The sequence below is a fragment of the Colobus angolensis genome, unplaced genomic scaffold, assembly GCF_000951035.1.
Source record: "Colobus angolensis palliatus isolate OR3802 unplaced genomic scaffold, Cang.pa_1.0 Scaffold28, whole genome shotgun sequence".
Taxonomy (NCBI): Eukaryota; Metazoa; Chordata; class Mammalia; order Primates; family Cercopithecidae; genus Colobus; species Colobus angolensis.
In genome coordinates this window covers 5,225,858-5,252,009 of record NW_012116043.1, presented here as the reverse complement: position 1 = coordinate 5,252,009, position 26,152 = coordinate 5,225,858, and the positions used below count along the sequence as shown (strand labels likewise).

General features: G+C 45.9%; 1 protein-coding gene across 4 annotated transcripts in view; it reads right to left on the bottom strand.

Moving 5' to 3' along the window:
• VPS37B (vacuolar protein sorting 37 homolog B (S. cerevisiae)) overlaps positions 1-26,152 on the bottom strand; it is a 33,835-nt gene that overhangs the window by 3,064 nt on the left and 4,619 nt on the right. Inside the window, exons 1-3 of one of the 4 annotated variants that reach the window (XM_011948473.1) lie at positions 21,270-21,385; positions 2,496-2,667; positions 92-174 (exon numbers count right to left, since the gene is read on the bottom strand). In XM_011948473.1, coding sequence (XP_011803863.1) covers positions 92-174; positions 2,496-2,667; positions 21,270-21,368 — 354 coding nt within the window. In that variant the 5' untranslated portion in view covers positions 21,369-21,385. The other 3 variants (XM_011948475.1, XM_011948471.1, XM_011948472.1) reach the window with 3 other exon arrangements.

Genomic DNA, 26,152 nt, shown 5'->3' with positions numbered 1-26,152 from the left:
TGGCAGTGTGGCGCTCACGCTCCCTGGAGGCAGCGGGCCCGCTGACTGCCCAAAGTGCCCCAAGGATTCCACCAAGGCTGGTTGGCTTTACCTCAGTGTCTTCCTCAATCTTGGCCCCTTCTGCTTGAAGAAGTGCTAACAGGGTCTCCAAGGAAGCACTGCTAGACTGTCTGTCTGGAAAAGAAGCAAGAGGCATGACAAGAGTGACAGGCGTACAGGTAAAGCCCTTCACGATGCCGTCCACACAGACCATGGCAGGATCGCACCTTCCTTTCCAAGAAGCTGAATGTGAAAGGCTTGAAAACCTACAAGGAACAAGTGCACCAAGCCAGTGCCCAGGGGCCAACATCCCATGTCAGAACAACCTGTGTCATGAGCTGCTTCTAGAGCCAACTGTTTTCAAATATGGGGCCGTGACATTGTCATCATGCCATTTTGTATTTCCTTTATGTTTTGAGTGGTAACTTACATCAAGTATACACATCTTAAGTGTGTAACTCAAATTTCCACGTTTAACCCCCAACCACCACCCCCTAGATCCAGACACAGAACGTTTCCACCGGGCGCCCATAGGCCCACTGCACCCGCCAGGTAACCCCTACGCTGGCCTCCACCACCGCAGAGGAGCTCCGCCTGGTCTTGACTCCACATCCTGGAATCAGAGTACAGGCCATACTCTGCTGGCTTCTTCCACTCAGCACCGCGTCTCTGAGACCCTGCTCAGGTCTGTGAATCAGTTCGTTTCAATGCTGTGTAGTGTTCCATTGTGTAAATAGATTGTACGTGCCCATCACCCTGTAGACGGACATTTTTATTGTTTCCAAATTTTATTATAAGGAAGGTAATAAGGATACGACATTCTTGTACCTACCTTCTGAGAGACATTCATGTCCATTTCTGTTGGGTATACACCCAGGAGCAGAGCTGAACTGCAGCGCACACACACTCTTAATTTTAGTAGGTACTACCCACCAACTTTCCCGAGGTGAAATGAGAAAAGGAGCTGGCTGTGGTGGCACACACCTTTAAGTCCCAAATGACCCACGGACACTCCTACCAGCAACAGATGCATGGCATTTCACTAGCACTTGGTACTGCCCGTCTTTTTACTTTTCATCGTTCTGGTTTGAGTGTGTTATTGTAAATTTTTACTGAAGTTAATGGAGAAAATGACAAGATGATAGCAAGTAGTGGCAGACATCACTGTAACCCTTACTGCAGAAGGTGATTTTTAACCCGAATTCTTTTAAGGGATGGGGTCTCCGTCACCCCGGCTGGAGTACAGTAATGCAATCACAGTTCACTGTGGCCTCAGCCTTCAGAGTAGGTGAGACTATAGGCAAGCACCACCACTCCCGGCTTATTTCATTTCTTTTGTGCAGACATAGTCTCACTCTGTCGCCCAGGCTGGAGTACAGGAATGCAATCATGGCTCACTGCAGCTTCAGCCTCCAAGGCTCGAGCAATCCTCCTTCCTCAGCCTCCCAAGTAGCTAGGACCACAGGCATGTGCCACCACACCCAGCTCCAACTTTATCTAAATGTCCCTTTGAGAACTATCAAAAGCACTCAGGATGCTCAACAATCTTTAATTCTGATGTCTCCTCCTAATGGCTGCAAATTAAAGTATGCCATTAAAATAAAATGTTCCAGTGATGTGTATTTTTTTTTCACCATTAACAAACAGCATAAGACAAACAGGCAAACAGCATAAGACATCTGTCGAATATCATAATTCAGAAAACTGCTTTTTCTATGCTGTTTAGAGAAGGTGGGGTCTTGAATTTAAAAAGTGGTAAGTCTGGGGACTGCTAAACTGGCTGGCTTCCTCCTAATCCCCAGCCCCTGTTCTGGTAAATGCCCCGAGGTACCCACATTTCTGCCACCTGCTCCATGCTGCAAACCCTGGAGGTGCGTGTGGACCGGGGCTGACCTCAGCAGTCATCGCCACCAGGCAGGGCCACTGGGAGGAGGGGCAGTCCTGCTATACACCCTGCCCTCTCGAACCACAAGTAAAGAGAGGCTGCAGGTCCGGGGGCCTCCACATTCCACACATAAACTAGTCCAATACAGTGGCTCATGTCTGTAATAGCAGCGCTTTGTGAGGCAAAGGCCAGAGGATGGCTTGAGTTCAAGACCAGCCTGGGCAACATAGTGAGACGACCTCTCTACAAAAAAATGAGAAACCAGCCTGCTTGGGTAGCGCACACCTGCGGCCCCAGCCACTCAGGAGGCTGAGGCAGGAGGATCACCTGAGCCCAGGAGGTCGAGTGGCTGTGCTGAGCCATGGTTGCGCCACTGCACTCCAGCCTGAGACAGCAAGACCCTGTTTCTAAAAATAAATAAATAATATACATAAGCCATTTCTTCATTGCAGTAGAGTCACTACCTTAATCTGAAATTTTTCAATAATATTTCCTTCCTGGTAGGGCAATAGCTTGAAATGTGTCCTTCTCTCAACTCTTTATTCTCAAGTGATCACCCTTAAAAAGTTACCTAATTTGGTCTTCTTTATCTGATAGGCTTCAAAGAGAACCTGGAGCTCCTGGTATTTCTGGGTCAAGTGCGCTTTCAATGTGTCCAGCTGGGGCTGGTACAGAAGGTTTCCTTCTGCCAGGCTCCGGTTGCTGGCAAGTGTCATTTCTTTGTTAAGCTGAACATTCTGCGTCTGCAAGGAACACACGAGATGATGAGCACCAAAAGTGTATCAGCTCCTAGACCCCAGAGGTCCCCACGCACGCCCCAGGAGCCCGCTGCGGCTGCTGCCGCCTCACTGGTCTCCACAGCTGGCACCGCATGCCAGGCAGATGCTACCGGGCCAGAGCCAAACCCCTGGTTTCTCATTTGGAGCTGCTGCCCGTCGCAAAGAATGAGGCCGACTTCCTTCCAGCACGTTTCCAGGACAGGCTTTGTCCTGTGACTCCATGCAGACAGAGCCTTCCCTGCCACGGCTGCGCTGTGACTTGAATTCCTTACTACGGCCACTGTGCTTGTAGAAGTAAACAGCGGTAAAGATTTAGAATTTGATTGTTTTCAAAACAAGTTTCTGCTGCTCCAGAGGAAGTTAAAGAACCACTTATCGGCAGTTGGCATGCCATCGGCAGTTGGCATGATGTCAATTCGGCTTCATAAGCAGCCTAAGAGGTTCTACCAGCAAGCTGAAGACACCCTGGGAAGGAACTGTGTTTCCAGCCACCGGGGCTCCTCCGTCTCTCCCATGCCCACCCCAGCTCTTCTGAGCCTTCTAGCTCCTAGCTGTCGGTGGATGAGCAAAGCCGACCAAAAGCTGGGGGAAGAGGGGAGACATATTTTGCCCATCAGGGGTTTCATTTTGTCCTTTAAAGCAATGACAGGCTACCCTGGTAGGTAGAGAAGAAGCCACATGCCCAGAACTTAGGGGAGAAAGACAGCGGTAGAAGGTCTGAGGAAAAAAAAAGGCAAAACGCTCCTAGCAAAGCTTAGCCAAAGTTTAAATAAAAAACACAAATGCATGGGTACCCTAGTTCCCTCTTCACTCACTGGTGATCAGCTTCCTCTACCACAGCCCAGCCACTGCCACCTCACTTTCCTTCCACACCGTCAGTTTCAACAGCATGCGATTCCCTACCCAGTGTGTGTCTGTTTCTCTTGAAGCAGCTCCTTCTTCAACCCCACCCATCTCATTTTCCCCTTAATATTTTCTACCACCCCACCCAGGTTATTTTTGCTGCTACTTCCTTCCTTTTGGTAGCTGGAGTCTAGATTCCTGGCCATGCTGCCTCTGCTCCCCACCCCCAGTCATACCCGTTGATTGCTGTCATAGTTCCCGGTGCGCTCACACAAGTGCACACACACCACACACATAAGGAAGAGGCTCAGGGAATCAGAGAACAAAGAAAGAAGCCCTTGGATCCATGCCTCAATCAGGAGATCCCTAACCCCAGGAGGAGGGCTCTGTTCAGCAGACAGTGATCTGCATCTCCAGACCAACAGCTGCGCCCAGAGCCCTAAAGATCAGACTCCACTGAAAACCCGACAGGATTTAAATGACAGTGAAAATCAAACCTCTCTCCCAACTCTGAAGTAAAAGCTAGGAGTGTCCCGGAAATGTGGGTGGTAGAAATGCTTTCATCTCTTCTGATGCCTTTAGCAAAAAAGGAGAATCTTGGGACTGGAAAGACCCAGTTTCACTCGGGTTCCTGGTAAGCAGTGGGGCTCCCGACACCCCCTTCCCCACCCACAGGGCGGCTCTCCATGGGCTTTCTATGCCGGGCCCAGCAGAAGCATCTTTCTTCCATTGTTAAGACATTTGAAAGAGCAAACAAAAACTACTGTATGGCCACTCTGGAAAATAGGCACTTTTTAATAAAGCTGAATATGTAACTACCGTATGACCCAGAAATTGTACTCTTGGGCATTTATATCAGAGAAATGAGAACTTACATTTAACAAAAACCTGCCCAGGACTGTTGACAGCAACATTTATTTGTAACAACTAAAATCTAGAAGCAGCCCAGGTGTCTTTTAACAGGTGAATGGGTAAACAAGCTGCAGGTCAGCCAGGCTGCAAAATACCACTCAGCAGCAAAAGGAAGAAACTTGACTGGCGGGACTGATAACGCTCTAGGGAATCACACTGAGTGAAAACAGCCAACCCCAAAGGACCACTCACTCCACGACCCCATGCACATAACACCCCTGAAATACAAAATCACAAAAATGGAGAACAGATTAGCGGTGTGTGGGGGGACTACAAAAGGCTGACATGAGGGATGTGCATGGGGACGGAGCCATCCTGATGTTCTGTGTCCTGGCAGTATCAGTGCCCCATCCTGGTGCTGAGAGTGCACTGAATTTCACCAGATGGTACCCCAGGGGGCAGCTGGGAGAAGGCGACACAGGATCTCTCTGTATTCTTACAACTGCATGTGAAACTACGAGCATCTCGAAATAAAATTTAACCATAAATAGAACCACCAACCACTGCTGAGATGGCTTTCTCCTGCTGGTCTCACCTGGCGGATGAGGAGAGGGGCAACTGGTCCAGGCTGCACCGAGAGACAGGCCTCATGCTCCTGCTCCCAGCCCCACAGCTGTGTGTGTTCCATCACTCTCAGTCAATTCTTTGTTCAATAAACATTTACTGAGCAAGTGTCATCTGCCACGCCTGGAGTTAGGCACAGGGAATTCTGAGAAACAGGAATGCTCCCACCCTCAAATAAACTGAGTCAGCATAAATGGAGCCAAACTCATCAGCCCTGATCTGTGAGGCCCCAAATGGCCTGGTCCCCACCATCCCTTCCCGGTCAGTTCTGAGAAAGCAGGTCCCTAACCATCCTGCCTACACCAGCAGCCACCCTCTGCATCAGTGAAGATAAAATCTGTTGTCTCAATCACTGTCGGTCCCAACACTAAATACGGACGACACACTTGCCTTTGGCATCCTAAGCACTTTGCACACGCCTGCCACTCAGTGAAGATCTGCTGAATGAATCAGAGAGCCCCCCACAACCCCCCAAAAAGCCAAAATTCACTCAAAGCCAAGCCTGGCAAATAAGGGAGGTAAAAAATATGGAGGAAGAAAAAGCGAGTTACGTTTGTTGAGTGCTAAGTGCCTCCAATCCATGATGAAGTAGAGGCGCTCCCAGCAGAAAGTCACTCGAGACTGAGTCTGAGGGAGGGTGTCACACTGGACCTTAAAGCAACTGTCAGACAGAATTTCCTCAAAAGTCCTCAGTTAAGGTAGCACATAGCAAGTGCAGGTCTCCCATGCAACCACCTGAAAGACAGCACTCAATGCAGCATGGACCGACATTCCAGCAGGCGGCCTAGACTACTACACAGCAGTCTCAGCCTCAGCTGTGCCTTACGATCCCCGTTTACTGGGGAGTAGGGAGGCTGCTGTTAAAAATCTCAACGTCCCATCCCAACGGGCGCGGTGGCCCAAGCCTGTAATCCCAGCACTTTGGGAGGCCCAGGCGGGCGGATCACGAGGTCAGGAGATCGAGACCATCCTGGCTAACACGGTGAAACCCCGTCTCTACTAAAAATACAAAAACTAGCCGGGCGAGGTGGCGGGCACCTGTAGTCCCAGCTACTCGGGAGGCTGAGGCAGGAGAATGGCGGGAACCCGGGAGGCGGAGCTTGCAGTGAGCTGAGATCCGGCCACTGCACTCCAGCCCGGGCGACAGAGCGAGACTCCGCCTTCAAAAAAAAAAAAAAAAAAAAAATATCTCAATGTCCCAACCAACCCCTACCTGTCAAGCTCTTCAGGAGGGGCCCAGGCATGGATACTGTCTTCAAAGCTCCCTGTTGATACAGATCGCTAAGCTGAAAACTTTTGCTTCAGTTTCACCATAAAAATGCATCTACAAAGAAAATCTTACTTCTGTAGAGTTTAAGTCAAGTCAAAATCACGTGTCCTACATATTAGAAAGTCCTAGAGAAGAACACAAGGAAAGCGTGAACTATAATAAAAAGACAACTCATTTGTCCACATTTCTGGGGTCTGGGGAAAAAAGGCAATTTGTTTTGTATAGGACACACATAAGCCACCAGGCATCAAAAGAGGCCAAATAAAACTCCAACTGAGGCTGGGTGTGGTGGCTCACCCCTGTAATCCCAGCACTTTTGGGGGCCGCGGCGGGTGGATCACCTGAGGTTAGGAATTTCAGACCAGCCTGACCAACAAGGAGAAACCCCTTCTCTACAAAAAATACAAAATTAGCCAGGCAAGGTGGCACATGCCTGTAATCCCAGCTACTCGGAGGCTGAAGCAGGAGAATCACTTGAACTTGGGAGGCAGAGGTTGCGGTGAGCCGAGATAGCGCCATTGCGCTCCAGCCTGGGCAACAAGAGTGAAACTGTCTCAAAAACAAACAAACAAAAAAAACCCTCCAACTGAGGACTGTTAAACTGGCAGTGATTTTTTTTTATATCCTTTGGGTATTCAGATGTTTTTAAATAAATAAATATAATTTTTTTTATAATTGAGACAGTCTCGTTCTGTCACCCACGCTGGAATGAAGTGGCGTGATCTCAGCTCACTGCAGCCTGTCTGCAGGGTTCAAGCGATTCCTGTGCCTCAGTCTCCTGAGTAGCTGGGATTACAGGTGTACACCACCCCGGCTAATTTTTTTGTATTTTTAGTAGAGACAAGGTTTTGCCACATTGGCCAGGCTGGTCTTGAACTCCTGACCTCAAGTAATCTCCCTGCCTCGACCTCTCAAAGTGCTAGGATTATAAGCATGAGCCACCACACCCAGACAAATACAGTAAATTCTAAGAGGCCACCCAGAGTATACCCACAGCACCCTGCAGGATAATGGCAGTGGGGACAATGGCCAGTATGCATGTGCTGAAGGTGGATGTCTTTTCTTAAGCATTGGATAAAATTTTTCAATACCAAAACCTGCCCCAGAACATACCCTGGATGCTACAATCAATGGAGAAACTCTTTCCTCAATCTTTTCGTTATTACAGTTGGAAAAAAAAGAGGGGGAGGAGAAACAACAGCTTTGTTCATTTGCAAAGCAAAGGCAAACTGTTCAGGACAGGCCCGGGAGGCCTCCATGGGCGCAGCACAAACCACTCAGCAAGGCCCAGATGGCAGTCACTCCGGCCACATACACCCGACTCTCCACCCCTCTGGGACTGATTCCAGCCTCAATGTCTGTGGCCAAATCTGTATAGTAAATCTGAGAATGCTTAGAGAGGTATTTTAGGAACCATCCGACTTAAAAAAAAAAAAAAAAATCTTAGGTTGCCACTGTCTTTGTTTCATGGTAGGCACCAACAGATACCTGAAATTGAAAACAGTGATGCCAACCTCTTGATCATTCTCATGATCCTTTTTGTTAACCATAGAAAAGTCTTTTCAGGAAATAATCTCTCTGTGGTAAAGGAACATTCTTATACATTTACTCAGTTTCACTTCAGTTTCCATTTCTCATAAGTGAAGAAAAATGAGATGCCTGATAACAGCATTTGTAGTAGGACCTGGCTTGTCTAAACTTATTTCTGCCCACCTATCCGTGCATGAGCACAGTGAACTCTGGAAGCATGCTCACCCCAGGGCAACAGCAGCAGCCTGAGTGAGTGGGTGTGGTTCTTTTACTTTCCGCTTTCTACTTTTAACTATCACAGTGTTTGATTCATTAGAGCAAGCACACATAACTTTGTAGAAAAAGGGTTTTTTTTTTTTTTTTTTTTGAGGCGGAGTCTCGCTCTGTCGCCCGGACTGGAGTGCAGTGGCCGGATCTCAGCTCACTGCAAGCTCCGCCTCCCGTGTTCACGCCATTCTCCTGCCTCAGCCTCCGGAGTAGCTGGGACTACAGGCGCCCGCCACCTCGCCCGGCTAGTTTTTGTATTTTTAGTAGAGACGGAGTTTCACCGTGTTAGCCAGGATGGTCTCGATCTCTTGACCTCGTGATCCGCCCGTCTCGGCCTCCCAAAGTGCTGGGATTACAGGCTTGAGCCACCGCGCCCGGCCGAAAAAGGGTTTTTTTTTAAGTTAAAAAAGTATCTTATGGCCAGGTGTGGTGGCTCACGCCTGTAATCCCAGCACTTTGGGAGGCCGAGGTGGGCGGATCACGAGGTCAGGAGATCGAGACCATCCTGGCTAACACGGTGAAACCCTGTCTCTACTAAAAATACAAAACATTAGCTGGGCGTGGTGGCGGGCGACCTTTAGTCCCAGGTACTCGAGAGGCTGAGGCAGGAGAATGGCGTGAACCCGGGAGGTGGAGCTTGCAGTGAGCGGAGGTTGTGCCACTGCACGCCAGCCTGGGCAACAGAGCAAGACTCCACTTCAAAAAACAAACAAAAAAAATTTCTTACATATACTTATCCAGGCAGAAATGTGGAAGTCTCTTTTATCTCTTGGGATGCTTACATTAATATATGTAACTCTCTCAGAACACACAGTCTGGCTGGGCATGGCTCACACCTGTAATCCCAGCACTTTGGGACGCCAAGGCGGGTGGATCACTTGAGGTCAGGAGTTCGAGACCAGCCTAGCCAAAATGATGAAACCCCACCTCTACTAAAAATACAAAAAAATTAAGCCAGCTGTGGTGGTGGGCGCCTATAATCCCAGCTACTGGGGAGGCTGAGGCACAAGAATTGCTTGAACCTAAGAGGCAGAGGTTGCAGTGAGCTGAGATCGTGCCACTGCACTTCAGCCTGGGCAAGAGAGTAAGACTCCGTCTCAGAGACAGAGAGAGAAAACACACACACACACACACACACACACACACTTTCTCAAATGTGCATGTCATTATTTATTTGGGTGGGGGAGTGTGGCAGAAAATAAAGTCAGCAAGAAAGAAAAGAGAGCTACAGTCCCCTCTGCATATGGAATGGCTGCTACAAAGGACAGGCACGCAGGGGTAGAGGCAGGGGCGGGAGACTGCCTGCAGCTTTGTGGCCAATGCTGGGTCAAGGGTGTAGGTTTCCCGTGGATGCGTTCCAGACCAGACACTTGTACAATGTGAACTTCTGATTCCAGCTGGCCAGAGTCTAGCTCCTCCATCTGTCATTATAATTGTGCCTTCCTAAACACAAAAGCAGACAAATCTGCCCACATTTCTAAGCTAAATCTTCTTCATGGAAACATACTCATAGCAGTTCTTTTTTCCCCTTCACACCGTAATATAATACTTGTAACAACTAAGTAAGTGCCATGACTGAATCAGGTTAGCAAACTTAAATGAGCAAATGGGAATCCTTAATAGCACCGGAAGTCCTTTAAATGCCCAAAATCCAGTGTGTACGTGGAATTTGGGCTGCCTTAGGATAAAAACGAAGTATGCTCTACAGCATTCTCAGAAGGCATAGTATTTATGCAAAGTAAATAAACTACACTTTATTTAACAAGCAAACTTTATCGTAATTTTTTATTTTTAGAGACAGGGTCTTGTTCTATCGCCCAGGCTGAAATGCAGTGGTGTAATCATGGCTCACTGCAACCTTGACCTCCTGAGCTCAAGCAATCCTCTCACCTCAGCCTCCCAAAGTGCTGGGATTATAGGCTTGAGCCACTGTGCCCAGCTACAAGCAAGCATCTTGTTAAACAAGCATTAGTTCCAGGAATATAAAATGCTCTTTCCACCAAGGCTGTTCACACTGGCTATGCAGCCTGGAATGCCCTCCTATCCAAATCTCTGCTGCAGACTCTACCCTAACCAAGGCCTTAGCAATGGCAGAGCGTTTTCTAAACTTCTCCCAGCCCCACCAACGCCACACAGAGCTAGACCCTTAGTGGTGGGCATTCCGAGGCCCCACTTGATTGAGATGCAATTCACACCTCATACAATCCATCTACTGAAACCATTCCACTCAAGGGTGTCCCATGTATTCACAGACGATACTTCTGGCTTCACTGTATTCCAACTGTTATTCTTCCATGCTTGTCTGTTCATCTATTTATTCATGCATCAAAAAATTTCTTTTCAGGCATCATCATGGGCTGGCTCTGGGAAGTACAGGCAATGGAGACAGAAAAGTGAACAGGAAGGTAAAGTCCCTGTCCTTAGGACAGTGGAGCTACTAAATATGACAAACAGAATCATAAAATCTGTCCACTGCAAGACCAGGTGCGGTGGCTCACGCCTGTAATCCCAGCACTTTGGAAAGCCGAGGAGGGTGGATCACGAGGTCAAGAGATCGAGACCATCCTGGCCAACATGGTGAAACCCCGTCCCTACTAAAAATACAAAAATTAGCCAGGCAGGGTAACACACGCCTGTAGTCCCAGCTGCTCAGGAGGCTGAGGCAGGAGATCGCTTGAACCCAGGAGGCGGAGATTACAGTGAGCCAAGATTGTGCCACTGTACTCTAGCCTGGTGACAGAGGGAGACTTCGTCTCAAAAACACAAACAAAATTAAAAACCTGTCTATTGCTGTGTCACGAAGGTGTTGTAACTCTCCTGGGAGCGACAGGATGCTTGTGGTGTGAATGGTGTGGCCCCTCCCCCAAAAGGATGTGTCTACATCCTAATCTCTGGAACCTACATTTATTGGAAAAAAGGTCTTTGCAAATTTAATTAAGGATCTGGAAATGAGGCAATCATCTTTAATCATTTAGGTGGCCCTAATCCAATGACAAGAGTCCTTTTTTATTTTTTTGAGGCAGTTTTGCTCTGTCGCCCAGGCTGGAGTGCAGTGGTGTGATCTCGGCTCACTGCAACCTCCAACCTCCACCTCCCGGGTTCAAGCGATTCTCCTGCCTCAGCTCCCGAATAGCTGGGATTACAGGTGTGCACCACCACGCCTGGCTAATTTTTGTATTTTTAGTAGCAATGGGGTTTCACTATGTTGGCCAGGCTGGTCTCGAACTCCTGGCCTCAAGTGATCTGCCAGCCTTGGCCTCCCAAAGTGTTGGAATTATAGGCGTGAGCCATCGCGCCTGGCCTTCAAGAGTCCTTTTAAGAGACACATGGAGGCTGGGCGCGGTGGCTCAAGCCTGTAATCCCAGCACTTTGGGAGGCCGAGACAGGCGGATCACGAGGTCAGGAGACCGAGACCATCTTGGCTAACACGGTGAAACCCCGTCTCTACTAAAAAATACAAAAAACTAGCCGGGCGCGGTGGCTGGTGCCTGTAGTCCCAGCTACTTGGGAGGCTGAGGCAGGAGAATGGCGTAAACCCGGGAGGCGGAGCTTGCAGTGAGCTGAGATCCGGCCACTGCACTCCAGCCTGAGTGACAGAGCGAGACTCTGTCTCAAAAAAAAAAAAAAAAAAAAAAAGAGACGCATGGAGAAGACAGAGGCAGACAAAAAAGCCATGTGAAGATGGGGGCAGCATGATGTGGTCACAAGCCCAGGACGCCAGCACACATGAGAAGCTGGAAGCAGCAAAAAAGAGTCTTCCCCTAGAGCTTCCAGGGGGAACAGGGAGGGCACCCTGATTTCAGACTGCTGGCCTCCAGAGCTGTGACAGAATTAAGTTTCTGTTGTTGTAAGCTGCCTAGTTTGTGGTCATGTTACAGCAGCCACAGGAAACTAGTACAGTGCTGGAATCTTCCACCTGTTCTTGAAAACCACTGTCTATCCTGCTTTGTGCCCCAGCAGCCACCTGGCTGAACTATACCAACCCTTCACCAGGACAGTCATCCTCAGGTTCTGGTTGGATTCAGCCATGAGGATCAAGGGTAGGAGAAAGATGAAAAGGGACAGAGGGGATGGGGAGTGCTCCCCAGGTTGCCTCGCTGAGGAGGGGCTGCAGCTGGGCCAGGTCCTCCAGCCCTCCGTTCCTCCAAGGCAGCCCTGTCCCCTGCCCCTCCCTCAGGCCTGGAAGTGAGAAGTGCATGGCTGTTGCTAATCCTGCATCAGGCATTGGGGGTCTCCACGCTGCCCTCTCCTTGTAAAGAATCCCTTTATTCAGCTCCTCGCCAATCCCTAATGCTGACTGTGCCATGTCTTGCCAGAAGCCTGATTGAAATAGCCAGAACAGTTTACCCCATGACACAAAATGACACTTGAGCTCACATCCACTCTTTTAATGGTGACCATAAAGCCCCTTAAGAGCAGAACCACATCTTAATCATTCCCCTGTGCCCAGAACCTAGCACAGTACCCAAGCTAACACAGGCACATAGCTAAATACTTGCTTGGCTGGGTGCGGTGACTCACACCTATAATCCCACCACTTTGAGAGCCTGGGGCGGGCAGATCACTTGAAGTCAGGCATTGGAGACCAGCCTGGCCAACATGGTGAAACACCGTTTCTACTAAAACTACAAAAATTAGCCAAGCATGGTGGTGTGCGCCTGTAGTCCTAGCTACTTGGGAGGCTGAGGCAGGCAGGAAAATCACTTGAACCCAGGAGGCAGAGGCTACAATGAACCGAAATCGTGCCAATGCACTCCAAAATAAAAACTTGTTCAATTTCAACCATAAGAATCTTCATATTGGGGCCTCAGGCCACTATCTGTCAGTCATTGTGAAAACCCTGCTAAAGCTTTTTTGAAGATTAGCCTTTTTCAATGTTTAAATTCGTAACAGTAACATCATGGGTTGATACAACTAGCTATAAACTGGGAAACTACTTGCACTCCTAGCTTACTCCAGCAGTGATAACAGTATGGCAGTGAAATGGAAAGGGGAAAAATGAAGATGGCACTGATGGCTGGAAAGCGAAGCTACCCATTAACTGTGCTGAAGCGTGAGACATGCAACACACACGGAGACACAGACACAAGCAGCTGTGTGCGAGGCTCTTCGGCTGCAATTCAGCCCTCTCCCACTGAAGCATATCACAACGTTACAGTAACATTACTGTCATGAGAGCCTCCAAGCCACTATATTTACACATATGTAATTTACACACGGGTGCAGTAGCTCATGCCTGTTATCCTAGCACTAAGGAAGGGAGAGGCAGGAGGACTGCCTGAGCCCAGGAGATCAAGACCAGCCTAGGCAACAGAGTGAGGCACCATTCTTTCTCCACAGGAAAAAAAAAAAAAAAAAAAAGACACACACACACACAAACTCTAATCCCAAGCTTCCATATCTACAGCTCATCAGGGCCACAGCAACATGCTCCAGCACAGTGGTTGGCCCATTCGTCTGTTCGTTCATTCACACAAGAAATACTTGGGAAGCACCTCTGTGTGCCAGGCTCAGGGGAGACACCATCACAGGGAGTCTGGCTCAGAGTCTCAGTCAAGCCCATCCTCCCACATAAGGCACTGAGCATTGCGCACTGCCCAACTCCAGAGGGTGCCATTCACTTTGTACTGCAGCAATGCATACCCGCACAGACTGCATCTGCTCTTTCAATAAAAGGCTCAAAAGAGAAAAAGGGGAAAAATGAAAACAGATGTGATTTTAATGATTTAAGTAAGACAAGTTACTGGTGCTGATCTGAAAACTTTGCTCTTGTCAGCATCTTCCACATTTCAACAAAATTTGCTGATATTTGTTAAGCATGGCTAGCATGTGCCACCTTCTCTTAGTTCCACTCTCTCCATTCTATCCTCTGTGACAGTGAGACAAATTTGTCCTCATTTTACTCAAGAGACAGGAAATATAATCTTAGGAAGGTTAAATGAGCTGTCAAAGTTACAATTGCTAGCAACTCCCTCCAGAACTGGGATCTTACACTGTGCAGTGGCTCACGCCTGTAGCCCCTGTTACTTGGGAGGCTGAAGCAGGAGGATCACTTGAGCCTAGGAGTTGGAGGCCAGTCTAGGCAACATAGTGAGACCCTATCTCTAAAAATAAATTATGCTGGCTCATGCCTATGATCCCAGCACTCTGAGAGGCCCAGGCAGGTGGATTGTTTCAGCCCAGGAGTTGGTTGGAGAACAGCCTGGGCAACAGAGTGAGACCCCATCTCTACAAAAAATAAAAAATGAGCCAGGCGTGGCAGCACACACCTGTGGTCCCAACTACTGGGGAGGCTGAGGAAGGAGGATTGCTTAAGCCAGGCAGGGCAAGACTGCAGTGAGCTATAATCGCACCACTGCACTCCAGCAGAGGATCAAATGGAAATTTACTAATTTACTATTTCTCTATTTTCAAGTTATAACAACAATCATCTAAGGTTCATTCCTATTTATGTCTTTTTTAAAAACCCTTTTATTAAAGATACTTTCAAGAAAGTAAAGGTAGAGAGATGAGTATGATGAAACGATGTATAACCATCTCCTAGGTTCAACAATTAGCAACATTTGCCAATCTTACTTCATCTATACTCCTGCTTTTTTGAAAGCAGTTTAAAGCAGACTTCAAGCAACGTCATCCTTCACACTTAAAAATTTTATATTTCTAACAGGTAAGAACTTTTTAACCCTAGCTACAATGCCATAATCACATTTAGCAAAATTAACAATAATCTTTTAATATCCTCTGCATGTGTTAGCTCAATTTCTTCTGTAAAAGGCTTTTTGCCTCATCTATTTGACTATGTGAAATACAGTTTATACAGGAAAAGCAGCATAAATGCTTTTTTTTTTCCTTTTAAACTAACTTTTGGAAGACTGAGTTCATACCTGAGCAACCTCCAAAAATGACCAATAAGCTTTTTGGGAGTATCATTATGAAGTAATGAATTTTTTGTCTCCGATAAAAGGCTGTTCTGGGACACCACTGCTGTCCTGCTCTCCAGTAAAATATGTCTAAGACCCATCCGGTACATTTGCTGCCCCCAAGCTGAGCTGGCCCCTCTCAAAGGAATACTAGTTCCTTTTGGTGTGAAATTTGATTTTGATCTTTTCCTCTCCAGATAAAATTAAATTCAAAGTTATCTATAACACAAAGAAAAGGAGTAAAACAAATCTTAGCTTTTGTACTATTCTACTGCTAGAAATATTCTCAAATTGCATTAAGACCTTAAATGCAGCAGGCTTATGGGTTAGGTTTGAAAAAGAAAGGCTGCCATATATTCAGCTAGGTTAACTGCATCTCTTTTCATTTTACTATATTTGATTTATTGCACCAACTAATTTCAAGGTAAATTTCACCAAAGTAACATGCAATTTGAGTTTGGGCTTTACATTAAAGACTAGGTTACTTAAAAGCCCAAATTCACCTTCATTCAGTAGAAAGATATTCCCAATGACAAACTAATTTCACCAGTCTCCACCTGAATTCAGGCCTTCGGGTGAAGCCTGTAATTCAAGCCTACGATGTCCCACAGATGTGCTGTAAACACATTAATGTGGCTTAATTCAATTCAAATCTTCAGTGTTACTGAAAAAAACAGTTGCAGAGTTGGACTATTTAACATGTTAACAAAATTTAAAGATCTGAAAATACAGAAATAAAGTTAAAGAATCGGAGAACATTATGAAACAGTCCTAAAATATGACAATCCTGGGGGCTGTGTGAAACCATCTCCAAGGCTACAGCCCACTCAGGAAGGAAACTTACCAGCTGCTTATCGAATGTTCCACCAAACAACCCACTCAACGCACAGAACCTCTAACTTCCAACTATTAGATTAATAAAGATAGCTATTTTTATCAGAGACATCAAAATCCTTCCTGAGAGAAAACTTGCTTCCCTCGAAAACGAGCAGACAGTGGCATCTAGACTCAAACGATCCCCTCCATATGTAGCCAACGTGAATCTAAAAATTGGTACGTCTAAGTGCAGCTAACCACAGAAACACAAAAAGCTAGGCTCAAAAATAAATGGACTATTCCTAGGGAAGATGGAAAGTGACACACTTGACAGTTTCTAGGGCTGGCAGGCACAACTTACCAGGGATGGGTTTGGTTTTTCCTAGAAGACATTTTTTTTTTTTTTTTTTTGAGACAGAGTCTCACTCTTGTCACTAGGCTGGAGTGCAGTGGCACGATCTCAGCTCACCACAACCTCTGCCTCCCAGGTTCAAGCAGCCTCAGCCTCCTGAGTAACTGGAACTACAGGCATGCGCCACAATACCCAGCTAATTTTTGTATTTTTAGTAGAGATGGGGTTTCACCATGTTGACCAGGATAGTCTCAATCTCTTGACCTCGTGATCTGCCCGCCTTGGCCTCTCCAAAGTGCTGGGATTACAGACGTGAGCCACAGCGCCCGGCCAGAAGACTTATTTTCTAAGACCCAGAGGAAAAACAAGCTTTCCCTTCTTCTTGGACTTACTATGTGGATAATGGTGTCAGTAATAAATAAATATAGTAACAGGTGTGAATGGTTCTGGTAACTGGCACATGTTATAAAATGTCCTAACTGGCTTTAGAATAACTGGAGACCTTGGATGGAGGAGGGCAGGAGTGAGGATCAGAAGACAAGATGGGACACCCACACGGATCACAAAGTTAACTGCCTTTGTCCCTTGGCCCTATCCTAGACTTTCTGAACTAGAATCTCAGCAGTAATGGCCAGGAAATGCACAGCGGAGCCCTCCACTCCACATCATCAGAACCAGTTAGAGCCTGTAACTGAGCAGTTTGGTTAAAGCACACACTAAACATTTTAAAGATCTACTGTCAATGTTTTATTTAAGGAAAAGGTCTTTTCTTAAGAGAATGGGTCCACTAGTTCAAGTTCCAAAAGTTCTTTTTCAAATAGACCAGGTCTTTTCATGTGGGGTGAGAACTGGACACTGGATAAGCAATCAGAGGGCAGAATCCTTTGGGAATTCTTCCACTTTCCCCTTATCTAGCCCACAACCAATTCACCACCAAGTTTTCTTTCGAGAGAATCAATTCATATCAATGCTTTCCAAAGCACTCAGTTGACAGTTTTTGTAGAAATAACTTTCTCCTTGCACTCATGGTTCATCAATTGCCCCCGGATTTAATGAAATCACAGAATTACTATAAGAAAACCAGAATGAACAGATCTGGGAGTGAACACATTTGACCCTGTGTAAGTATGAGATTCCAGTGTCGGAGCAGAAACATCCAGACACCTAGTCATGACCACATGACCATGAGGGGTGTCAGTTAACAGCTTCTACTCCCCTCCCATTCCAAAAAACAGCAGCTTATGGAAGACAGAATTCCTAAATTCTGATTTTCTTATTAATAGTTTCTGGCCAGGACCAACGACCAAAGCATTCATTTGTTTAGGAAGAGCTTAGGGTTGGTTGGTTTGGTTTGTTTTTTTCCCCCTCATCTCTATTTCCTTTTTACCACAATTTCTGGAAATTCATGTCTAAGAATTCTTCGGACTAGTCTTTACACAGGTGCAAATAAGAAAGTGCCTATCCAGGTGGACCGCGGATTTACGTTTATTAAGACTGTATCTTTTGACAATTTTGTTTTTACATTTAAAATACATCATGACATGAACTGTCCAACACCTGACCTGGAATTTGGTTCAACAGATAAAATTTAACTCTCACATGACTCCAATTACTCATCTTCTATTCTGTTTAAATGAGAAAATGCTATTCTAATCATGGAATTTTGTTTTCAGTCTGTGGGTAGGGAAAGGGATTAGTCAAAAGAGAATCTGTTGAGATTACTCCACTGAAATTTCATAATGAAAAACCTATATAATCATATCTCATGTAAGCGATCAGATATTTTACCTAACAACTGCCTAGACACTTAAGACAAAAAAAGTTAAATGTTGATTAACAGATTTGTTTTAAACATATTTCAAAGATGTTAACTGCATTATAATTTATGACAGCAAAAAAGTGCCTAAATATCCAATAAAGGAATGGTTATATAAATGATATAATCCACATGAAATATCACATAGTTGTTAAAAATCATGTCATTTAAAAATACTCTGATTTAAAAAATAAGAAAATACCCAGAGTATAACTTTAGGTTAAAATCAAACAAAAACCTCTACAAAAACTCTAAAAAATCATCCCAAAAGGAAACAACAAAGGAAAAAACGTAAATGCTTTAACAGTGTTTATCTCTGGGTAGTGACATCATGTGATTACACTTTTCTTCTCTATGGACTTCTGTGTTTTCCAAATTTTCTATAATAAACATGTAAAAAATATTATTTTTAAAAGTTTGATTAGTTGGGATCAGAAATAAAACATACTATTATACTTCCCCGCCTTATTAAACAGAGTACACGAACTAAGGTAGCTTTCCTTGAGGATCTAGAATTGTCAGGATGAATATCAAGTCACTGTGGTGCTGTCTCTGATAGAGCAATACCCTCGGGCTATGGAGGCAGACGGGTATGCTTCTCCCCTAAATAAGCACTTGCCAAAGTGTGCCCCCAAGGACCCAGTCCTGTGAGCTTTTCTAAGAGCTCTGCAGTCGAATGTGAATGAGAAATACTGTGTAAGCTGCCCCTCTGGAACTTCACCACACACTCTAGCAGAAGAAACAAAATAAAACCCCTCTTGGCCAGTGTGTTGGCTCATGCCTACAATCCCAACACTTGAGAGGCGAAGGCAGAAGGACTGCTTGAGCTCAGGAGTTTGAGACCAGCCTAGGCAACGATAGTAAGACCTCATCTACACCAAAAATCAAAAAAGTTAGCCAGGCATACTGGCAAGCGCCTGTAATCCCAGTTACTCAGGAGGCTCATTTGATGGAGGCTGTAGTGAACTATGGTCATGCCACAACACTCTAGCCTGCGCAACAGAGTGAGACCCTGTCTCAAAAAAACAAAACACAAACCCCTCTTTAATTCCCAAATTTATTTACCATGGAACTGTTTTTAATGTAATTATAATACAATTAACATCCACAAAATTAGAGATCTAAGGGAAACACTACCCTAGTCAAACAGCCACAAAATGTATTCACAGCAACAGCTTCCACTTACTGGGTTCTTCTTCTTGCCAGGCATGGTGTAAAGCAGTTTATACACATTATCTGATTTAATCCCCAGAATAACTCAATAAGGATAGTATTACTAACTCCCATTTTAAAGAGGAGTAAATTGACATTTAGGAAGGTTAAATACTTGCCCCAAAGTTTCCTAGCAACCCAAATCCTGTCTTAACCGTGATGCTTCAACAGTTAACTTTCCAATTTTTATGCAGCTTTTATGACTTTTGCCTCCTCTGTCACTTATTTCTTGATGATGTTATTGGCTCTTCTAGTTTTTCCCTAGTCTTAACATTTGCCACTGGTAGATAAACCATATGACTAAGTGAATTATTTGAACTGTGAGCAAAGCAAGACTCAGCAGGCTGTGCTACGAGTCCAGTATGTGTCCTTGAAGTCAGTTATCTCAGCTGCCCAAAGATCATTTTTCTCAACCATCTTTCAGCCTCCTAACTCATATCCCAGCTTTCTAATCTCATCCCCTCAAATCCATCCTTCCCCTGTCTGCCAGATTCATCTACATAAATAGTGAGTGTGACCAACCGCAGCACTCCCTGGCTTAAATCCTCCAACGGCTCCCTGCCTAGAGGATCAAGCCCAAGCTCCTTAACAGGGCATATGAGGCCATCTGGTCCCTGGCTGCCTCTTGGGCCTCAGCCCCCACTACGCCCTGTCCTGGTCCCTCCAGCAATGCTTGTAATATTCCTGTGCACACACACACTCTCCCTCTGTCCCAGCTTCTTCCCTAAGTGCCTTTGTTCCTCCCATATGCCTGGGAGCCCTTCTCCCTCATTACCTGGCTAACTCTTAACTCATTCTCTGAATCACAACTTATGAGTCATTCACCTTCTCCAGGAAACACTCCCTGCTGACCCCCCCCCTTCCAAAGGCTTACTGGATCTCCCCCCACCAGCATGTTGGCCTCACTACTGGGTTTCACGGGTACCCTATACACCTGCATGATCCTAAATGATGAAAACTATGTGGTTTACTAGTTTCACATCCCCCAAGTGGCACACCACTGGTGCTCCGCAAAGGCTGGGTACATGAATAAACTTCCTGACCTCAGTCATGTTCACATTAATGAAAACCGCTGTTTGATGGCAAACATTTTAGCCCACTTTTTTTTTTTTAAGAGACAGGGTCGGCCAGGCGCGGTGGCTCAAGCCTGTAATCCCAGCCGGGTGGATCACGAGGTCAGGAGATCGAGACCATCCTGGCGAACACGGTGAAACCCCGTCTCTACTAAAAAATACAAAAAACTAGCCGAGCGAGGTGGCGGGCACCTGTAGTCCCAGCTACTCCGGAGGCTGAGGCAGGAGAATGGCGTAAACCCAGGAGGCGGAGCTTGCAGTGAGCTGAGATCCGGCCACTGCACTCCAGCCCGGGCGACAGAGCGAGACTCCGTCTCAAAAAAAAAAAAAAAAAAAAAGAGAAAAAAAAAGAGACAGGGTCTCACTATGTCATCCAGGCTGGTCTCCAAGTCGTGGGGCTCAAGAGATCCTCCCACCTCAGCCTTCGGAGAAGCTGAATATACAGGTGTGAGCCACCACACCCAGCGCTGATGACAAACATTAATTAGCACTATGTTCCTCTACTATCCTAGACACTGGGCTGCAGATATAAATATAACCTCAAGGTGCCATTAGTTAACCTTGGATATAATAAAAGGTTTGATTTAAAAGAAGCATTAGCTATAATACTGTTTGAAATATAACAAATTATTCAAATATCCACTTTTCACATAAACTCTTTGACAAAGTAATGAATAATGTTCCTCACAATTCATGACAAATACTTTGAAAAGCTTTCCCTTGATACACTGTAATGTATTCTAGAGACAACAAAGCTAAGGTAAGTCACCTTTCTACTTTCATTCTTCGCTTGGAAGAAATTCTACAAAGACCCTTCCTCTGCTTTTGTATCACTGGGTAAGACATCATTTCCAATGATGAAATTTGAAAACTCACATAGCTGGGGAAGGAAATAAACCAACGAGAACTCTTGTCTCAGCATGTTCTGAGCGCCAGTGATTACCTACGAGTGGCTGACACACGGTCTTCTAGATCACCTCCCACTGCGTACTTGGCATGAATAGCAACATTCTGCTACAAATACTGTAATCGAAGCCAAACAGGCAACAAGGCTGGCATTCCTCAGCTCAAGAGCACAACCACTCTGCATACAACCGACCGGTGAGGGTCAAACAGTGCAGTCTACTTCTGGGTTCCTCTTCAGGCCAGTCTCTAACAGGATGTTAGGTCATCCAACTTGTTTCTCTCGTTTCTCCAATCCCTTCCATGGCACCTCTTTCCTTCTCCCAACCCACTAATAGCTCCTAGTGGCCTTTCAAACTTTTATATTCTTCTTGATTTCCACAAGCACTTGGAGGAGAGTGGCTCGAATTTCTATCACCAAGCAGAGCATTCTCCCTGAGCTCCACAACCACACTCCAACTGCCTGCGGGACAGAGCCCTGCCCATCCCTCATGCTCAGCCTAACCCGGCCTCAATGACTCCATCCTTCCTGCACCCCTACTGCCCCTCCCCTCCCCACTCACCAAAGCCCCATCTCCTACTCACTTCCACTTGAAGCCCGGTTATTACCACTCACTCAGCAGCACTAACCGGGCACATTCTGGGTGCCAGGCACTGTGCTGAGTGCCAAGGACAAAAAGACAAACATGACAAAATGCAGCACCCAAGCCAGTGGGAGACACAGGGAAGTGACTTATAAAATGTGTGTCAAATGCCACAGGAGAGGTATACAAAGAAGCTAAGGGACCATGTGCTTGTGACTGAGGTGGGAAAAGCACTTCGGAAGGTCAGCAAGAGAAGGGACATGAGAAAGGGAGTCTGGCCAGCTGGTCCGAATACCTCTCCCAGAGCCCTAGCTCAAATCCTAATTTCTTCCTAACCTCCACTTCCGAAGCCAACCTGGTCCTGCCACGTCAAGCCAACTCACGCTCTGCTGCCAGATTAACCTTCCTAAAGATCAGTTTCAGGCCGGGAGTGGTGGCTCACGCCTGTAATCCCAGCACTTTGGGAGGCCAAGATGGGCGGATCACCTGAGGTCAGGAGGTCTAGACCAGCCTGATAAACGTGGAGAAACCCTGTCTTTATTAAAAATACAAAATTAGCCAGGCGTAGTGGCGCGTGCCTGTAATCCCAGCTACTCGGGAGGCTGAGGCAGGAGAATCGCTTGAACTCGGGAGGCAGAGGTTGCGGTGAGCCGAGATTGCGCCATTGCGCTCCAGCCCGGACAACAAGAGTGAAACTCCATCTCACACACACACAAAAAAAGCAGTTTCACCCGACTGCTTCTCTGCTCCAAAATGGTCACGAAGCTCCCCGTTTCCTCCTAAATTAACCACCACAGGGCGCACACCCTGACACTCTCCCTCACCAGCCCTATTTCTTGTCATTTCTCTACACACAAGTAACGTGCCATCTGGCCAAAGTAGACGAGAACTCGCTTGTCGGACAACCCGTCCCTGCTTTCCTGCCTCTGTGCCTGTGTCACTTCCTCCCAAGCCCCCATTTTTGTCCATCAAAGACCTACTTAGAGAAATAACTAATTCACGACAGTGGGCATGGGGAAGAGCACACTGAGGGCAGAGCACGAGGCGGGAGGTTCCACTGGTTGGCAGTGTTTACTTCCTCAGCCGGGTAGCAGGTACACAATGTTCCTTATTCTCTGTGTCCTCTGGTAGATATTATCCTATTTAATAATTTATTTTCTTAACGCTTACCTACCTATCAAAGTCTGTCTCTTGTTTTGTGGGGACGTAAGTTAAAAAACAACAAAAAAAGAAAACAAAGTCTGCCTCTTGCATCAGAAACATAACGCAGCCAGAGAGCTTTTTCATCTGAACTTCAATGTCATTTAGAATTCACATCTGGCTTTTTTTTTTTTACAGTCTCACTCTGTCACCCAGGCTGAAGTGCAGTGGTATGATCATGGCTCACCACAGCCTCAACCTCCCAGGCTCAGGCAATTCTCCCACCTCAGCCTCTGGAATATCTGGGACTACAGGTGTGTGCCACGATGCCTGGCTAATTTTTTTATTTTTTGGAGAGATGGAGTTTTGCCATATTGCCCAGATTGGTCTCAAACTACTGGGCTTAAGTAATCTTCCCACCTCGGCCTTCCAAAGTGCTAAGATTACATCCACTGCACCCAGCCTGGCCTTTTTCTTATTCCCTTTTTTAAAAAAAACTGTTGTAAAATATACATACAATTTTCCATCGTGACCATTTTTAAGAGAACAACTGACAGTTCAGGGCACTGAGCACATTCACATTATTACGCCGACATCACCGCCATCCTCCTCTAGAGCGCTTCAGCTCACTGAAACTCCCTATTCCCTCTCGTATTGTAGACATCTCTGTATTTAGTTTATTCTCAAATTATAACCTAGGGATTATGTCCCACTTGTGTATCTATCCTTTACAATGTCCTGCACACGGAAGTGTGCAATAGCTGTGGAACTGAAACGGAATCTTCCATTTGGGCATCAAGGAGACCACGCCTTGTAGCTAACAATAACTATCCACCAAGTGTTCACTCTGTGCTAAGTACGGTATTAGGCAGCTTACATACTGATTTCATTTCATCTACCCGACAATGCTATGAAAAAGTTATTGTTATTTTCTCCTTAATTTCCAGTGAGGTAACTACAATTAAAAAGACTAAATACTTGTCAAAAGGTCACACTGCTGGTATCAAAAGCCAGTTCTGACTCCGACCACTGTGGGATGCCACCCCCACTGCACTTTTAGCAAATGCACAAGAGCAGCTAAATAAATTGATCAAATTTCATCTAAGCTAGTCTACATATTCTGAAAATTGCATCTTAAAAAAAAGGGAGCTGGCCTCTACTGAATGCTTCTTCTGTACCACTTCTGTTGTGACATTTAGCCTTACAAGTACCCTAAAAGGCAGGCGTATTATCCTTCCTTTACAGTTGAGGAAACTGAAGCAAGGGTTTAAGTCACTTAAAGAAGGTCACACAACTCAGCTCCGTGCTTTCCATGAAATCTTGATGCTTCACTTACCGATAAACTGGCATACAACTGAATTTCAGTAGATATTTCTAGGCACAGTAATTTTTTATTCACGTAAAAGGTCCATGGAAAAGATTTAAACGTAAAAGTTGAAGCCTTTATACGTACATGACGATTATACAACATGGATAAAAAACTCCAGTAGTATTATACTCAGAGTGCAAATCTTAGCTTCTAAAACACAGTCTCACCAGGATTCAGAGTGTGTTCAGGAGCCGGTCCCTGGATTTAAAGCAAGGTCAATATGTTTCAATGAGCCATTATGATTCATGCAGCAGCTTTCAGCCCCACATACAAATCACACCCGAACACGCCTTAGGGAAACAGCTTCTTCCAGACCAGAGCTCTTTACTTTCTACAAAACAATCTGTCTTTCAGACCCTCAGCATTTTTTCACACGGGCATGGGCATTTTTAAGCCATGGGAACAAAGATCCCCAATTTGAATCGTTAGTGGAATCTTTAGTTAGCAGCAACCAATCAGCACTTCCTCAGAAAGCACAGTGAAGAAGTGACTCAAGAGGTCCGGTTTAGTTGCCTAATCCCGTAAGCGACAGTTCCTTTTAAGGGAGTGCCCTGCAAGTCCAATGGGGTTAATGTGGGCAGATGAAGGCGCATTCCACTGCTATGTAAAAATAACTTTAAATAAAAATAAAATATATGCATAGGAAACATCAGCCTGCAGCACAAGCAAGAGCATAAGATCAGGAAGGATATACTACATTTAGGGAATTGCATAATGAACAGGAGGAACAGGAAGAGAGAAACTGACACACAAGCCCAGAAAATGAGGACTGTAGCTCCGAAATCATGTTCACTACTTAAACTGCACTGAAACTCACACGCCACAATTACAACAATATAAGTGAAGCCTAATGAACGGCTGCACTTAAACCTAACAGCAAATGCCTTCAAAACCTAGCCACATTTTCCAGCGTCCACAAAATATCCCCTCAGGCTTAAAGAAGCCTTACTCTACAATTTAAAACACTTCCTTCTGCCAATTAGAAAAAAAAAAGAAAGAAATCCTTCGGTTCAGGTTAAGAGATTCTACGCTGTGAAAGGCCTGTTTTATTTACCATTTCATCCTATACCTACTCAAATACATGCTCATTTTGACCACAGAAAGGTGAATGTTTGGATGGGCATGGTGGCTCGTGCCTGTAATCCCAGCACTTTGGGAAACCAAGGCAGCAGGATGGTTTAGGGCCAGGAATTCAAGAGGGAACATAACAAGACCCCATCTCTACAAAAAAACAAAAATAAAAAATTAGCTGGTGGCAGTGGGGTGCGGTGGCTCATGTCTGTAATTCTAGCACTATGGGAGGCCGAGGTGGGCGGATAACCTGAGGTCAGGAGTTCAAAACCAGCCTGGCCAACATGCTGAAACCCTGTCTCTACTAAAAATACAAAAACTTAGCAGGGAGTGCTGGCGGGAGCCTGTAATCCCAGCTTTTCGGGAGGCTGAGGCAGGAGAATCGCTTGAATCCGGGAGGCAGAGGTTGCAGTGAGCTGAGATCACGCCACTGCACTCCAGCCTGGGTGACGGAATGAGACTCTATCTCCTAAATAAATAAATAAATAAATAAATACACCTGGTGTCAGCGTGCATCAGTAGTTCTGGCTACTTGGGAGGCCAAGGCAGGGGGATCGCTTCAGCCTAACAGTTTCTAGCTACAGTAAGTTATGATCTTGCCACTGCACTCCAGACTGGGGAACAGAGTAAAACTATCTCTTAAAAAAAAAAATTAATTTTAAAAAAAGGAAAAGGGGCCAGGCATGGTGGTTCACACGTGTAATCCCGGCACTTTGGGAGGCCTAGGCAGATGGGTCACTTGAGGGCAGAAGTTCAAGACCAGCCTGGCCAACATGGTTGAACCCTGTCTCTACTAAAAATACAAAA